The 15,356-nt window shown below is 52.0% G+C and overlaps 5 protein-coding genes across 5 annotated transcripts; all 5 read right to left on the bottom strand.

The window, feature by feature from the left end:
• Positions 1-305: 305 nt before the first annotated feature.
• Positions 306-3,827, bottom strand: K460DRAFT_286584 (uncharacterized protein; the record flags this gene model as incomplete). Its single annotated transcript, XM_040928903.1, has 2 exons — positions 306-1,506; positions 1,579-3,827. 2 exons carry the CDS (start codon positions 3,825-3,827, stop codon positions 306-308), a joined length of 3,450 nt encoding a protein of 1,149 aa, XP_040787087.1.
• A 507-nt stretch (positions 3,828-4,334) lies between these two features.
• Positions 4,335-5,520, bottom strand: K460DRAFT_93315 (uncharacterized protein). Its single transcript, XM_040938819.1, has one exon. The coding sequence runs from the start codon at positions 5,419-5,421 to the stop codon at positions 4,426-4,428; it is 996 nt and encodes a 331-aa protein (XP_040787086.1). The 5' UTR covers positions 5,422-5,520; the 3' UTR covers positions 4,335-4,425.
• Positions 5,521-6,408: 888 nt separating this feature from the next.
• On the bottom strand, positions 6,409-8,141 carry K460DRAFT_335308 (uncharacterized protein; the record flags this gene model as incomplete). Its single annotated transcript, XM_040930945.1, has 3 exons — positions 6,409-6,801; positions 7,357-7,637; positions 7,895-8,141. The coding sequence occupies 3 exons, from the start codon at positions 8,139-8,141 to the stop codon at positions 6,409-6,411; spliced, it is 921 nt and encodes a 306-aa protein (XP_040787085.1).
• An 809-nt stretch (positions 8,142-8,950) lies between these two features.
• On the bottom strand, positions 8,951-12,450 carry K460DRAFT_309483 (uncharacterized protein). Its single transcript, XM_040930133.1, has 2 exons — positions 12,119-12,450; positions 8,951-12,056 (listed from the first exon to the last, which is right to left on the bottom strand). Exons 1-2 carry the CDS (start codon positions 12,310-12,312, stop codon positions 9,107-9,109), a joined length of 3,144 nt encoding a protein of 1,047 aa, XP_040787084.1. The 5' UTR covers positions 12,313-12,450; the 3' UTR covers positions 8,951-9,106.
• A 397-nt stretch (positions 12,451-12,847) lies between these two features.
• Positions 12,848-13,847, bottom strand: K460DRAFT_365479 (uncharacterized protein). Its single transcript, XM_040933185.1, has one exon. The coding sequence runs from the start codon at positions 13,510-13,512 to the stop codon at positions 12,979-12,981; it is 534 nt and encodes a 177-aa protein (XP_040787083.1). The 5' UTR covers positions 13,513-13,847; the 3' UTR covers positions 12,848-12,978.
• Between the last annotated feature and the right edge of the window lie 1,509 nt (positions 13,848-15,356).

Here is a 15,356-nt window from a genome sequence, read left to right as displayed (position 1 = left end):
TTATGCAGCAGATAGATTATATATAAGATATTCATGTGTATGGACAGGCACAATCGCTATGGACAGGTATCTAAGCACATTTTGCAACTAAGCAAAAGGCCACCTTTTCTCAAACCCCCAAACAAAAGAGAATCCGAAAAAGGGCTAGATAGAAGAAGAAGATTAGTGGCATAGTAATCCAAAAGCGCTCAAAATATGAGCAGCAGGCTATGCACAAGCAGATAGGCAGTAATAGGGTGAGAATGGAACAAAAAAAATACAGATTGCAATCCTTCCGTCGACGACCCAGGTCCTCACGTACATATTCAATAGGGAGCCTTTCCAATAGCGTGGGGCACTTCCAAGTCAACGTCATCCCCCTCGTCGTCATCGTCGACACCTATACTGTCTAGGAAGCCAGAAAAGTCAGGCGTCTTGGCTTGCACCTCACTGCCTCTATGTCTCCTGTTCCCACTACGACTACGCCCTCTACTGACTCCGCTCTTTACACTCCTACTCTTCTTCATGGCACTCCCATTTGGAGCAGTCTTCGGTCGTGCAAAGTCCCGCGTATCACTCTGCTGCTCAGTCGGACTGGCCCTTAGATTCTCAGGAATGGGAGGGACAGGCGGCACATCTTCCATCGAATACGCTGATTCCCTCGCAGTTTGCGCATGGGTCGGGGAGCGCGGGCTCGGTGGACTGTTCATATTCGTCGAGGCCGCAGTTTGCGGGCGGGGAGTCAGGGTCGCCGCAGGCGTGGTTGGTGAGTCCGGAGCCATTAGTTGTTGGGACAGCCGTGGGTTTATGGCGCGATCTGCAGTGAGGAACGACGCGTCGGAAAGGGAGTGCACGCTAACTAAAGAGTCCGAGGCCGAGGAATCATGGTCGTCAGACGATTTGCGGCGGTGGTGAGATGGCGCGCGTACAGAGTAGCTTGTTCGAGGGGGTCCTCCACCAGAGGTAGAAAGAGCGCGCTTGAGGTCGTCGACGCGCACAGTTGAGCGTCGAGACGAGGTGCTACCTGGTGTTCCGCTAGGGCTGTGGTCCCGATGCGGAGACGCAAGGCGACCAACCAAACCGTAGGCAGTAGTTGGCGGCCTGCTGCTCGCGCGTCTTGGACTTGGAAGTGGGGAGTTGCTTGCACTGTCTAAAGTACCATTAGGTATGTTGACGCCGAGGTAGTTGTTCCTTTGCGTTCCAGTGTACTGCGTACCCGATCTGGAACCCGTCATTGAAGCGGACGAGGAGTCTATGGTATTGGCAGCGAGACAGAGATCGCGTGTCCAGTCGGCAAGAAGCTCTTCTCTGACTTTGTAGGGTAATTGAGGCGCAGCTTTGAGAGCCATTGGTTGGTGAATGACGGGTATCGAGGAAGACATAGACATAGATCGCCCAGGTGAACCAGGCGGAGATGAGGGTGGCGAGTACAAGGAAGACGAATAACCTTCCGAGATCTTTTCAACGAGAGCTTCGCGGTTGTCAAAGGGGTTTAGGGCTTCGGATTGCACGATTTCGGTAGGTAGGCTGACGGGTACCGGATGTGGTGTTTCAATGCGCTCGATAGGCATAGGGGGTACGCGGATGCTCTTCATCCACAGGCCTTTGCTGTTTCTCCGCGTAATCTCATTGTGGAGTGCCCGACCGACGGAAGATGTCTCGAAGTCTAGAGACATGCTAAGAGCCAAAAGATGGCCATGCACCAGAGAGCCTATCCGTATTTTCGTGCCGGGTTCATCTATGGTTGCGATATCCTCTTGTAGGCGCATGATCATGGGTAGTCCGCTTCTGGCAGCGTTCACGCCGAGGCTATCTACTAGGGTCGTGAGGAGTAGATGTAGTAGTAGGTAGTCCGCCTCCGAGTCGACGTAGTAGAGAGCGTTCTCGTAGACAGCCAGATGCAGAAGAGGCAAAAACGTGCTGTGCTTGCCTGGCTTGGACGACTTTTCTCGTGGCGATGCATTCGACACGGCGCGTCTTGCTAGACCGCCCTTGTCACTGTCCTTTTCCTTTTTCCTATAATTGTCCACAATCTTGAGGTCCTGCTTCTTCTTCTCCGAGTTCAGCCAGGTAATCAGCGCATCCACATATGCTTTTCTGACCTTGCCACTCGGATCGCGCAGAAGCCATTGTGTACCTTCCCACACGGTGACACTTACTTTACTTCCCGACACAGATGCAGAAGACCCGTCTGGCCGCCGAGCGTTCGCAGTCTTGATGATAGCCTTGACCGACTCAAGAGCTACAATTCGCGCGGTTTCAAAAGAGAAGAAACGATCGACGTGTGTCTTTTCTTGCATGCTGATCGAATCGGCGACCGCATCTATAGCGCCTGCCGGATTTTCAATAGCTTCCGCAGTTGAGGAAACACTCGACAGCCGAGAGGGTTTGAGGCGGCTTAGGATCGCTCCCACCATATCTGATATTTGATCGGTGTAGTACACGTGCGTCGCCAGGTCTGCCATGCATCTTTGCACTGTGTTCAACAATTGAAATCTTAGGTTTGAAGGCTCCTTCACGAACTCCATAACTACGCCTGACAGGTTGTTTGATGGCGTTTGCCCGCCGAGATCTTTTTCGGTTAGCACTGATGTCGTCTGCTGATGATGCGGCATTATGTTCGATCCCGGCCCGCCAAGTTGTAGGAGTAATAATGTGTGAGAAATAAGCCCAACGAGGACATCCATCACACTGAGTCCAATGAAATTGATGGTGGAGGAGAGAAGATGGTCGATGACTGTGGCCAAGACGAGCTGCCTTTCAAGGTCGTCTTCGACGATAGGACTGCGCACGAGAGCTTCCACGGCGCCAACGAGAATGGCATACCGATCCTGCACTGGCGCCCATGCGCAAATGACGGCCATGAGGGTTGTGGCCCAATTATCGCTATCGTTTCCTATAGGATGTTGCGGAGCCTGCACATGGGTGCCCACAAACTTCAGGACCGCTGATGTTGCCAACCGAAGCTGTCCTCGGTTGACGCCCTGGAAGATGTTCCTCAGCGCCTGGAGCGCAAGCACGCCAACCTCTTCTTCCGCGAGCTTGTCGGCATCCTCTGTAGTCCCTGATGCTGCGAGCGGGTCACCACCATCATCGTCTTCGGTACGCGCTGTTTGTACACTGTGCCGCCGCCGTAGTGCTAGCTCCTTCTCGTGCTCGTCTTTCTCGGACTCGCGAATCTCCAGTCGCTTGACGTATGCGCCGCTCTCCGAGTGTATGCTGAGCAGGATAACGGGTATGATGACGGCCAATTGACGGCCTGTCTCGGATCCGAGCGATTCCGACGAAGCAACAGCCTTCAGCGCCTGTAGACCAGCTTTGCGGTAGCGGATGGCGACGGGCCAGCTGATGGGTGCCTTCCCAGTCTTGACCGTGTCCTTGGACGCGAATTGGGCGTACAACTGCACAATCTCCTCGTATTGCTTGATGTAGTCCTGGTCGGCAGCGAGGGAGGCGGGGTCTTGGTGCGCGCACAGTGCTTCGAAAGTCGGCACCGATTCCTCGACCATGGTGACATCGTTCGAAGTGAGTATGGTGCGCAGGATGCGCAGCACAGCGGCGGCGTAGAGGGGGAGGTCGCGGGGGCATTTCTCGATGAGGGCCCTGACTATCTGCAGCGTGACCTGGACACTGCCTGTGCTGCCCTTCCACACCTCCTTGGTCGCCCTCTTATCCAGAAAGTCGCCCACTTTCTGCAGCTTGCTGCGCCGCGTGCTCGCGTAGTAGAGCAGGTAGCTCAACTCGCTCGAATTGGCCCGGACATCCGCATTGTTCTTCTGGAACTTGGGATAGCATTTGAGCACGAGGACCTGGTGCTTAGGGCGACACGCCTGCCGGGCTGCGTTCATTGAGGCGCGAAGAGGGTGACGTCGCGTGGACGAGGACGAGGAAGCTCGCGGGAAGGCAAGGCACCAGCGGCGGGGGAAAGCAGTTGGGATACGGAGGGTCACGGAACGGCGGGCAATCTACGACCGCTGCATCATCATCATCCGAAATAGAGCATTTACCCAAACGTAGCTTGAGCGCGAAGAGAGAGAGGAGAGAATGAGAGGGAGAAGTGAGAGTGTTATGCGCTAGGTACGAGGTTTCGGTGCTGCCATGTCGGACCCAGAAATGTGGTTACTGCCCAAGATGTTTCCGTCGGTCAGCCCTAATCCACTCGCCAAGGATGATGACGAACATTGGACACCTTCGTCACATGCAACCACTGACGAAACGTTGCAGCTACGTGTCTGAACGCTTCGGGTTTGGGAATATGCATGCATGAGAAGTTGTGGGCCTGATATTCTACCTACTTGTACAAGGAATGGTTGCACTACTTCATGTCCATGTCCCCCTGCGCTTGACAATCGACTTTTCCAGACTCGTCACCGACTTGTGCAATGCCTCCTTGGTTTCTGTCCACCGACCCATATTTCTATACCGCTTCCCAGACGCCCGCAATACCTACCGTCTGGGCATTCCCGTGTCGACAGAATAGTCCTCGTGTCCACCGTCCCGTAATTCTTTCCTCATCGCCTTTGGCAGCTGGCCTTGCTTCCCTTGCTCAATCGACTTCTTCACTGATGTCTTCACGTGTTGCAACCGCGTAGTGAGACTAATACGAGGCATCTGCTCTGCCTGCTTGGCCATGACAAACTGCACGTGCCGTCCATCACTCACAGGCTCGACCAGGAAGAAGGTTCCCTCGGGCATCGCTTTCAATATAAAATCCGGACGTATGTGTGGAAAGTGGTTGTGCATCCACGGCCAGACATCAGCGTCTCCAGGCCCAAGTCTATTCTCCTTGCCAAGGTTGGCACCCTTCATGCGGATGCGGAATTCGACAGGTGAGCCGTTTGCAATGAACTGGTACGCGCGATCGAGTGCCAGCTGGAAGTAGTCCACCGGGTTCGCCAGAGTGACAATCACAATCTTCAATCCGCCAAGCTGCTTCCCTTTCTGCCCTGCCTCGACTTTCACGAAGCGTGTATGTGCTTTGACAATGGCGTAGTTTCTAGCCTCGCCCGGTATGTCTTCTTTCTTGAGCTTCTCGATATTCTCTGCCGTCTTCTTCTGGACCTCCTGCGTCAGGTATAGCATATAGCCCGGCTTAACATGATTGTCGTATAGCTCTTGGAGCGAAACGTCCTTGGCTACGATTGTAGAGTCCTCCTTGCCTTCAACCAGGTTGACTTTGTGTTCTGATGCAGCCGGTTCTGCTATTTCGTAGGGACTGAAGTTGATGATTTTGTGCATTCCCAGCGCCGTCTTAGCCCTAGCTGTCTTGTAGAGATGTAGCGACCGGCGTTGCACGAGGCATTGCGGAAGGCGAGTAGCATGAAGAGCGGCGGGGGCGCATTGCGGGCGGCATAGGGAGCGAATGGCACGGAGAGGGATTCGAATCGGCGGCAGAAGAAGCGATCGGAACTCGAGAGTAGGTATTCGTGCCGTGGGTGGCATTGCTAAATGATGATGCGACTTTTGCCAGCTCTCCACTTCGGAAGACGCGACGCGATGCCTGACTCGCTTAGCGTCGAGGTACTACCTATACCATAGCCAGTCACTTCGTTGCACCAGGTCAAGTCTTAGGCAGAAGAACATTTCCGAGTACGGCACAAGCTTTTACGGTGAAGAAATCATGAATTCATAGACCTTCTAATGCTACGAATGCCAGCGCGCATATGTTTCGAGCCGGCAACTGGAAACATCGAATCTAGCATACCAAAACAGGTCAGCCCTCTGCAATGTGATTGCCCGGGAGCAGCTTGTGCGTGGAACGCACAACTACTGCTCGAGGTGAGGGCACCCACGGCACCACATACAATAGCAACCGAATCAAAAGGTACCTAGAAGGTCTTAAGTACGTTATCACACGACCAACAGGACCGTGGGCTCGCGCTCCAGCAGCACAATTCGTATTGGAAAACGCAGAGACCTCGATGGCAGACAGTCTTGCATGAGGCACCTAGCTAGACCTTACAGACTGGAAATATATAGGGGTACGAATTCCCTATCAGACTTTGAGATTCAGCTGCAGACGCCTGTGCAGAAGACGTTGGCTGTGGGCCAAGTGCACGAATCGGATGATACTTCTACTCAAAATGTTTCATAGTGCTTTTAATCTGCAGACGCTTTTGGCAAGAAGGGAGTCCTCTGCCATGAAAGATATAACTATAGATCAGTCGAAGGGGCATTTTCAGGCATTCAACTTCCCGTTCCCTCACCGAGAACTTCTATACCCCAGAATCATCCATGCTTAACGCCAATGTGTCGTAGTAGACTTTCCCGAGATGAAAACGCCCGAAGCCCAAACTCCAGAAACTTTTCGTTAGAACCAATCGTTCCAAATTCAGAAATGATGTCCGTCACAGAGTCTGCGAAAGCTCGGCCTGCTACACCTGAGCGAGCAAGGAGCTCGTCCGACCTCTCTACTTTCAGCATTCAGACCTACGACCTCAAACGTCTTTTGAAGAGCGAATCCTTGAATTTCTCAAGGCCCTCCACGTTGTCGAAGCCAAGATAAGGGTTGCCATAATCATTCTTCATCAGACGGCTGTTCTTCGCATCGATGAACACCTTGTTCTTGTACCCTAGCTCGTACAGCTCTCCACTCATGCACGCTGTATGAAGGTCTGAAGGCTGCACCTTCTGGAGAAGCCGGCTGTAGATGTCTTTAACACATGAGACTTCTTCGCGCTGCTTACAGAAGGAAAACCCGTAGTCTCGTTGCAGACATGGTCGAGGTTCCGTGTTCTCGCGGTCGTTGAGGAACTGGATTAGGCGAAAGACGCTCTCGCGCTTCTGTGGTGGCTTTGTGAAGAAATAGTGTACTGATGGGAGCTCGATACGCCAGACTGCATTGAACCTTGATGCGTCAAAAATCTGGGGCAGTTTGTTGTCCGATAGCTTGAACCATAGACTCTGGAAGAAGGCTGCCTTGTCTTTCTCTGCTGTCTCCGCCAGTAGCGTATAATATAAACCTAGAAGAGTCTCCTTCTGGTTCTCAGTCCAACAGGCCGAGAACCCGAAAGCATGGTAGGCTTCCCAAGTTGCATCAGGGTACTGCTTGTTGAGAACTGCAGCCACAAAGATTATAGCTTCGCGCTTCTCGAGAGGCTGCAGCGCAAGGTAGCTTCTTCTGCGGTCATCCGCCTCAAGATACATGTGCGCTTCTCCAACAGTATCTGCTGCACGAAGGTGACCGTCCTCAGGAGTCGCGAGAGTTTTCGCGGCGGTCTCGAACTGTTTGAGGCGCTTCGACTTGTCTGGCACTGGCCGCGGTGTCGGTGTCGGTGTCGGTGTCGGTGTCGGTGGAGGTTTGTTTGGGATCATCGTCATATTATTAGCGAAAGAAGCTCGCTTTGGCGATGAGAGAGGTTGTAAGTGGAATGTGACACGCTCAAATGTTCTCGAAGTTCTAGCCGCGCGGACCAAGGTGCTATACACTCGTTCAGGAAAGCCCAAAGTGCAGATGAGCTGATATAGCTCATCTGCAAAACGAGCTTTCCCGAGGAGGGGTTTCATACGAACATGCAGGTGCGGTAGAGAGCGGGTCATAGTCGAGGCAGAATGGATCAAGGCGTTGAGCTTCTTCATCGACCCAGTGTACTCGTGCACACTATGATAGAGCGCTATCAATCGATCCCCCAAGTCGTGGTCAAGCGTCGAGCCGCGCTCTTGGATCGGGTCCATGCCGAACATCCTCCTCATGAAATTATCGTAGGCGTCTTTGTTATCGTCGAAGATCTGATGTATGCTCTGAAGAATGTGGTCGACATTGGGATAGGCATAGACTAGGATGGCGTCCCATAAGTCTTCGCGCGCGCTATCACATTGCGGTCCTAGCAGTGTTAGTAATTAGTTATCACTGATGGAAAGGCACACATACCATCTTTATGCATAGCAATAAGACGAGTAGTGTCTTTAATGCTACCCAATAGCCGACAAAGTTCCTTGTCAAGCTCGAGTCCACTCGATCTGCGGGTGAGGAAGATGCTCATAGAGCACTCCCTTTCGTCACTTATCTGGACACTTGCTCCAGATAATCTGGCAAGGCGACGAATGAAGCGGTCCCGTAAACCCAGCGGGGTGCTTAGCCCTGAAATTGGTATGGTACTGGTTGAGTCATCGATCAGCTCATCCTCATCGAACTCTTGGATGTGGTTGAGTTGAGCTGGCATGTTGTGAAATTGAGCGTGTAAGTAGACGAGTAGCCTCTTGTAAAGTATGATGTGTGTATCGTAGATCGACACAGCTTCAGCTGTAGTTGGTGCAAATGGACTTTGTGTTCTTCGGTTGTCCAAGCTAAGGTGTCGTCTTGTTACGGCCTGCTCTGGTCGTCAGCCACTTCAAAGCTGGCGAGGTAAGGCACTTGCAGTACCTACCGGTCTCGCTCTGTCGGCGGGTCGCTGAGGGAGGACTGAGTGGTTTGGTATGCTCAAGTCGAGGTTCGAGGTTCAAAGTGAGAGACTCTGTTGTAGAGGCTAGAGTGTTTTAGCCTTCAGTCCTGTCGTAAAGAGACAGGTCCGCGCAAAGACCCAGGTAATATAAGATGACGACGGAGTGGTTCTCCACGCCGTGCCGTGCTGTAAGTAACAATAGCCCAGCAGCAGTAACCAGCTTATGTAAGTAGAGTGGGCAAAGTCAAATAATACCCTGGAGGACCTTGGGTTGGTGTAGAATGGATGGAGATTGGGGCGCAGCGGAGGTTTATATGGTAGTGCAGTTGGGGGTGGCAGGCGCAAACAGAGACGCTGCCTTTACTTCGTGCCTGAGCCCCCACCCCCAGCGAGTTGGTAGGTGACGTAACGCCAGTTACCAGCGGTGAGAGAGGAGACGACAGCAGCCTTGCGGGGTCGATTGAGGCGGAGTAGATGGTAAGTCTGAGCGAGGTCAATCTTGAGCTGAAACTCCAGGCAGAAGGAAATGTAGGGGCCATGCGGAACAATATGAGACTGATTGAGATAGAAGGAAAAAAGAAATCAAATGAGTAATGATTCTTTCGCAGATGAACACAAGGAAAAACTGACGCTTCACGCATTACAATGCGATGCTATACTATACAACCATGCACAGAGGCGTCAGTAGACGCATGGCCAAATCCCAAACCTAGAGTAGCCAAATCATCACGCATCTCTTCACCCAATCACCCACCAAATCCAAACACCTCAGCAACACTCAGAATACTCATCCGCGCACCCCATAACCCAACGAATATCGACACAACATCTACCACTACCAGTACAAACGCCCCGAGCATGAAACGAGGCATGAAGACGCGATACAGCATCAAGTGCCTCCTCAAATGGCCCGCCCACATCGTCGTCGCAAGATTAATCGTCGCATAAAATAACATGTGCGTCGCCACCGCCTTGGCCAACATGCCCAGCAGGCCTTTTTTCTGTGGCTTCTCCTTCCACAGGACGAGGGCTGGAACGGCGACAGCGCACAGGATCTGGGCACCGAACGTGTTGAGGATTACGATGACGGGCGTCCACGGGTACCGGATCTTGGCGAGAGGGATAAAAGCTGATTCCCACTGTATGCTCGCGAGAGTCGCCTGGTGGCCTGTTTTGAAGAAGTGGAAGGATCCTAGTAGGCCGAGGACAACGGGGCCTATCGAGGAGTGTCGGAGGTTATTCGTGTCTATGATTTCAAATAGCGAGAACAGTTGCCAGACAAGAACTCCAATCGAGCCAGCGCCCATGGGTTTCTGTAGCACGGCGACAGCGAGATACCAGATCGTGACGAGGAGGGCGTAACGCGAGCCGTAGACATTGGCATAACCGAGGATCGTAATGGCTTCCTTTGGCGCACCCACTTCGTCGGTAGACTCGTTGATGATGATGTTTAAGAGCGGCTTCGACCAGTTGTAGATGGAGTAGCCGAATGCGAGACTGATCGCGAGAACGATCTGGGCGACCAGGCGCTTTGTGGTTCGGAGGATGTTCTCCCAGCCGGGGTACCAGTCGCTGTCGTCCGCAGCATCGAGAACCCAGTAGGCTGCAGAAAGCATGAGTCCGAATCGCAGCGCAATGCCTATCCAAAGGGTTGCGTTGTGCTGGTAGCTCTTTGTACCTTCATAGTAACTCTTGATGAATGTTGGTATCAGGAGTGCGGCAACGGCGGGAATAATGAGCTGCCATGGAGCAGAGGTGGTCGAGAGCGCAGAAGCGTAGTAGGTGGACTTGCAGTATGGCATCTGCTCTTCTCTACAAAGCCTCGAGAAGCTTGCGACTCTTGTTAAGACAGTAAATAGAATAGAATGATAGATGCCCAAAGTCCGATCAGCAACGTGCTTTTGTCGGAATGACGAGATTACAGCCAGAACACCAAAGGTAGTCAAAAAGTGCAAGAGAATCTCATCTTCCCAGATGGTGAACGAGTTCGCCGCAAACCCAGCAGAAAGAGCAAGTGTGAAGATGACACTTATCCAGCCCCAGATATTGTTCGGAATAGGCGACATGAGGCGGTAGCTTAGAGAATAGAAAGTAGAGGCAGCGCCCACGACTCCAGAAATAGCAGATGAGACAATGACGATGTGCTCTTTGGGCTCTCCTGGCAGTATAAACGCAACGCCGAAACCAAAGAGTGCTCCGAGAACCAGTCCGATAGCGCCACGAGTGAAGAACACTGGTGTCACCTCAGAGCGATCTCCATGCAAGACCCGTGCGTATAGAGCAAGCACGATGAGACTGCTTGCAAGGATTGCGACACCGCTGAGCATTCTCGGGATGTCGAACCTTGCCCAAAGAGCGCGACAGATGCTGAGAGTATCGCGTTGATAAGCAGCAAAGGCTTCGTAGGCGTTCTTCATCTGCACGCTGTTGCCCTTGGATTTTCCAAGCGAGCTCCAGGCCTCATTTGCCGTCGCCCAAAGCGCTAATGAGGTAGATCTGGTGCTTTCTGCAAGGCCTCGAGCTTTAGCATATTCGTGTTGGTAGCGATGGATCTGTGCAGCCGCTAGGCGGTTCACAATGGCCAGGTTTTCTAAACCGGTCCCTTTCGCTCCAACAAACGCTTCCTCGATGGGCTTCCCCAGGTTGTTGAACGGTATCGGCATACCCAGTAGTAGTGATAGCGTCGGAACAAGATCAATCTGCCCAACCGGTCGTACCTTTGCGTTTACGGGAGGCGTAGCATAGGCAGAATCAGTGCGCCCGAAGAGACCCTTCTTGGAGTACATCCACAGCGCGGCCTGGATCTCATCGTCCGACTCTCCTCCATGATCACCTTTAGCATCCATGCCATGATCACCCATGACTACTAAAAGTGTTTCATCATCCACCTCTTCGATCATGCGCCGGAAGACGCCATCCATCTGGTTCAACTTTGCTGTCATAGCGGGATGATCAGGTCCATAGCGATGCCCCGCATGGTCCACACCCAAGTAATGGCCGAATATCACATCCCACTTGCTTGTGTTCTCTGCCTTTAGGAGCGGGAAAATATGCTCTGTAACCCCGTTGTCGACCGTGTGCAAGTCCCAGACATTGAACGAGTCGTACGCGTGCGTAAGGTTTGGCTCGAAGTAGCCGGGGAAGAGCGCATGCCATGTGTCGTCGCCTAGATGTACTATCCTCTTGCTTGCATTCTTCAATTGGGCAACCAAATTATCCTCATCGATCGCCGTGCCTGCAAAGTTGCTCCCTGCATCAATGAACGTAGGTAGTGTCCCGGTCGTAAGCCCCTTCAGCCTCTGTAGTGTTGTCGTCGGCGGATCCGCAATGAACGGTAGTAGGAACGCGTTGTTTGGTCGGTTCTTTGCCGTCTCATATAAGATGGGAATCGCATCGTGGAAATGGCGCGGAGCGACTGGGGGCGCGCCAGCCGGGTCGTTCGCAATGGAAGAGACGTCTGTAGTTTCAAACTGCTCGCCAAAGGGCACCGTAAAATCGTACCTCAGCGCATCCACAATGATAACAACAGCTTTCTTAAATGTCTTCGGGTGCCAGCACCCCTTCTCCGCATTGCCCGCTGTATATTTGTTCGCAGAATCGATCGGGGGAACTGCACAGTCGGACTTGTGATCGAGGACTAAACGTGTAAGGAGGAAACCGCTTGTGAATAGGTATATTCCGAGGACGTGAAGAATTCTGCAGTCTGCTGTTAGTCGTTGAGGTTTTTGGGTGCAGAGGGTGGAGTTTGGAGCGCATACAAGATGAAAGTAAAGAAAGCAACGATGATGCCATGTGCGGCCTTGAAGTGAACCTGTCCGATTTTCTTGGCCTTGTTTGGGTCTGTTTTGGTTGCCGGAAGACGTTGCGCCTGTTGCTTTGGCGGATCGACTTTGGCTTTTGCTTTTTGGCCGGTTATTTCGGAGAGCGGCGTGAAGACCTCGCCATTCTCCATAATGTAGGGCGGCCGCCAATTAGGACGCCGAAACAAGTTGCGAGCGGAATTGAAGGATTCAAGGAGTGGAACAAGTAGGAGAACCCATGTGGAAGGAAATATTGCGGAGTTTACGGGAGAGGGGAGCTATAGCAAAACATGGGGAGGTGGATCAAGGTTTGGCCGAGACGGCCGATGTATGCATGGACTGAACCACTGAGGTGCTGACGAGCATGTAAGCATGTAAGTAGTGGTTTGAATTTGAATTCGGCGAAGCTTGATCAGCTGCTCAAGTAAATGCTGTTGTTGCAGGCCTCACCTTGATGCATCACGACAAATTGGCAGCATTGATATCTTGACAAAAAGTGTATTGGCTCTCTTGCTGCTCAGACACAGTCGCATGAGAGAGGCATATGATACATTAGAAAATAAAGTTATGTAAAGAGGACATAACCTCAGTGGAAAGATGGGCAAACATCGACGGGTATACAAATGGCCCATCGTCTCCGAGAATATACAAGTGGTCACTACCAGCTGTTCAAGGTCTGGGTGGTGTAGAATGCTGAAAATCAGCGCGGTACAGCCGTCATCAAAATAAGTCGGTCATAGCCAAGTGGCTGCAAAACCCGGGCTGCCGGACGTTTCGTTGCAATCCGGCCGGGCATGGGCGAATCGTGAGGCTCGAACTTATGAGTAGTACTTGCTGTCCTTCTCCTTCAAGCCTCCAATGCGGTCGAGGTCGAGCGAGTCGAAGCGGTCTGATGCGTCGCGCTGGTAGGGCGGGAGGTCGTCGTTGACAGGCTCCAGTCCAACGCTGTGCTCTCCAACACGGACAACAACAACGCGTCCAGATTGTCGCTTGCCAGCTTCGTCGACTTCGTCGGGGAATGTGATGCGGATCTCGGGCACTGGGCTAGTGGGTGTGGTAGGCGAGTCGTTCATCAGGACTTCCTTTTCCGAGAAGACGACGACGGAATCGCGGCCCTTGTACGGCATTGTGGTGATGGTCAGGCGATTCTGATGCGACTGTCGTTTCTCATAGAGGGGAAGCTGTGCGTCTGCCTCTGCCTGTTTCCTCGCCCTGCGCATGCTTCGGAGAAACCAGAGCGCGCCAATAAGGCACAATCCAATCAGGACGAGCATCATTACAGAGACGAGGAGCGCAACATGGGTGGTGGTGAGGCCATCGTCGCGCGCAGTGAGGTGTTTAATATTCATCATGTTGGGTGTCGGGTGTGAAATTATCTGGGTAAGTCGTCGTTACGGCGTGTCGATGGCGTGCAGATGGCTGAGATGTCCAGAGTGGTGATTAAGGATCGTGTTGGCTGCGTCATGGTTAGCACCCATTGTATAGCCAGCCTTGGTGGTGCTGCTCGTGTATATGTGTGTGTGTGTGTGTGGTGTTGAGCGTATCCACTCGGTGGAATGCAACCAAGCTGCGGAGGCCGGGCAACGCACCTTGAGAAGCGCCGTCGTTTGCGTCAGAGAGCAGACAGGGAACGAGAGACACAAGCAGCCGGAAAGAGCGTACACGGATATCGCTGAAAGAGTGAAGCGATAAATCCGCAAGGGAAGAATGTTGACTGTTGACGATGGGTGGGACCGTGAGAAGGTGAGCAAGGAGGTCGAGAAGCAGAGCAGCGCCGTTAGGTTTTGATCAAGGCGCAGGGAAAAACAGCCTTGCAGTCCCCCCCGACGCAGGAACGAGCAGGGATTATTGCGTGCAGGCCAATCAACAGTGGGGAGCACCTTCTGGCCAGGCGCTTCGTTGACCTCGCTAGTCCTAGTGTGGGGATTTCAATTATTAGATGACGGCAGAATCGCTTTCTCTGGCTGCTATCTTGGCCCTCTACGCGCTTGTGTGCTCTGTGCTCTCCGGAGTCCTGCACGCTGTTGGGAAGAAATAAAAGGAGAGAGGCCCAGGTCGTTATATTGGATCAATTTGGCGGGAGGCAGAGTAACAAACCCTATCAACAACGAGTGCAGGTCGCGTGGGTGCCGCTCGACGTTGCCTGCAAGGAATGATAATAACAAACCACCACTTACGGGGAGGGGGTCCGATTTAGCCAAATTATAGACGTCTCTCTCTCTCTCTCTCTTTCGCAGTCGTAAGCCAGCACGACGCAGCATGCGCAAAGTAGCGTCCCTAGACTATATACTGCGTTATAGCTGAGATGGTACATTTAAGCTTATCTGTGGCGAGACAGGCTGTGTTTGGAGTGCGATGGTTGACAGCAGCCTTGATGGCGAGGACGACAAGGCTGAGACGAATGTCGCGTGTGCAGCTGGATGGAGCCTCACATATGGACATGCTTGAGTAATAAGCATCGGGGTCGTGAGATGGCAAGGACAGACTAGAGAGCCGTAGGATGCTCGAGTGCGTAGGGCGAGACCAGGGACCCAGGGCGATGAGATTGGCTCCTCCTCAGGACCTCAGCTACTCGATGCAGTCGATGGAGCCTCCTGTCTGTGAATCAGCAATGGCATGAAAGCACCCAGTCCCACCATGCTGTCCTCAGTCCAACTTCACGCGATGGATACCTCAGAGCTCCACGGATGCAGCCAGGCCGACATGTGCGCGTTTCAACCGCTTACCCCAGAGGCCATCAAACCGTGCCGTCGCTTGACCCTCGCTGCGTTTGAGACTTCGGGACGTTTGATGTCCTGCTTCCTTCTTCTCGCTTCCATGATGCCAAACGCCTATCGCGAGGCCAAGATGTGCTTCTCGGGCCTTTCATGACTAAAGGACCCTACGGTTGATCGATCCCAGGTCGTGTGCCACAACCCATGGATGGGTGTTTACTAAGTAATTACTTAGTAATTTAAAAAAAAAAAACTTTTTAATAAAATATTAAAATATATAAATTTTACTATATTAATATTATATTAAAATTTTAAATATAGTACTTAAATTATAGTTTTATACTAATATAAATATATAATAAGTAGTTAAAATAAGTAAATAGCTAGCTTTTATTAAAATTTTACTAAAATTATAATTATATATAATTATATACACTATTAAAAATAATAATTAATATTTATAATAAATTAAATTAATTAAA

This window comes from Cucurbitaria berberidis (genome assembly GCF_010015615.1).
Source record: "Cucurbitaria berberidis CBS 394.84 unplaced genomic scaffold K460scaffold_3, whole genome shotgun sequence".
Classification (NCBI taxonomy): domain Eukaryota; kingdom Fungi; phylum Ascomycota; class Dothideomycetes; order Pleosporales; family Cucurbitariaceae; genus Cucurbitaria; species Cucurbitaria berberidis.
This window is presented reverse-complemented; position numbering and strand designations above follow the sequence as displayed.

Coding starts and splice junctions, on each gene's coding strand:
- K460DRAFT_365479 (XM_040933185.1), bottom strand. CDS start 13,512: ATGATGAATATTAAACACCTCACTGCGCGCGACGATGGCCTCACCACC.
- K460DRAFT_93315 (XM_040938819.1), bottom strand. CDS start 5,421: ATGCCACCCACGGCACGAATACCTACTCTCGAGTTCCGATCGCTTCTT.
- K460DRAFT_309483 (XM_040930133.1), bottom strand. CDS start 12,312: ATGGAGAATGGCGAGGTCTTCACGCCGCTCTCCGAAATAACCGGCCAA. Junction 12,057..12,118: donor GCTTTCTTTACTTTCATCTT/GTATGCGCTCCA, acceptor AGCAGACTGCAG/AATTCTTCACGTCCTCGGAA.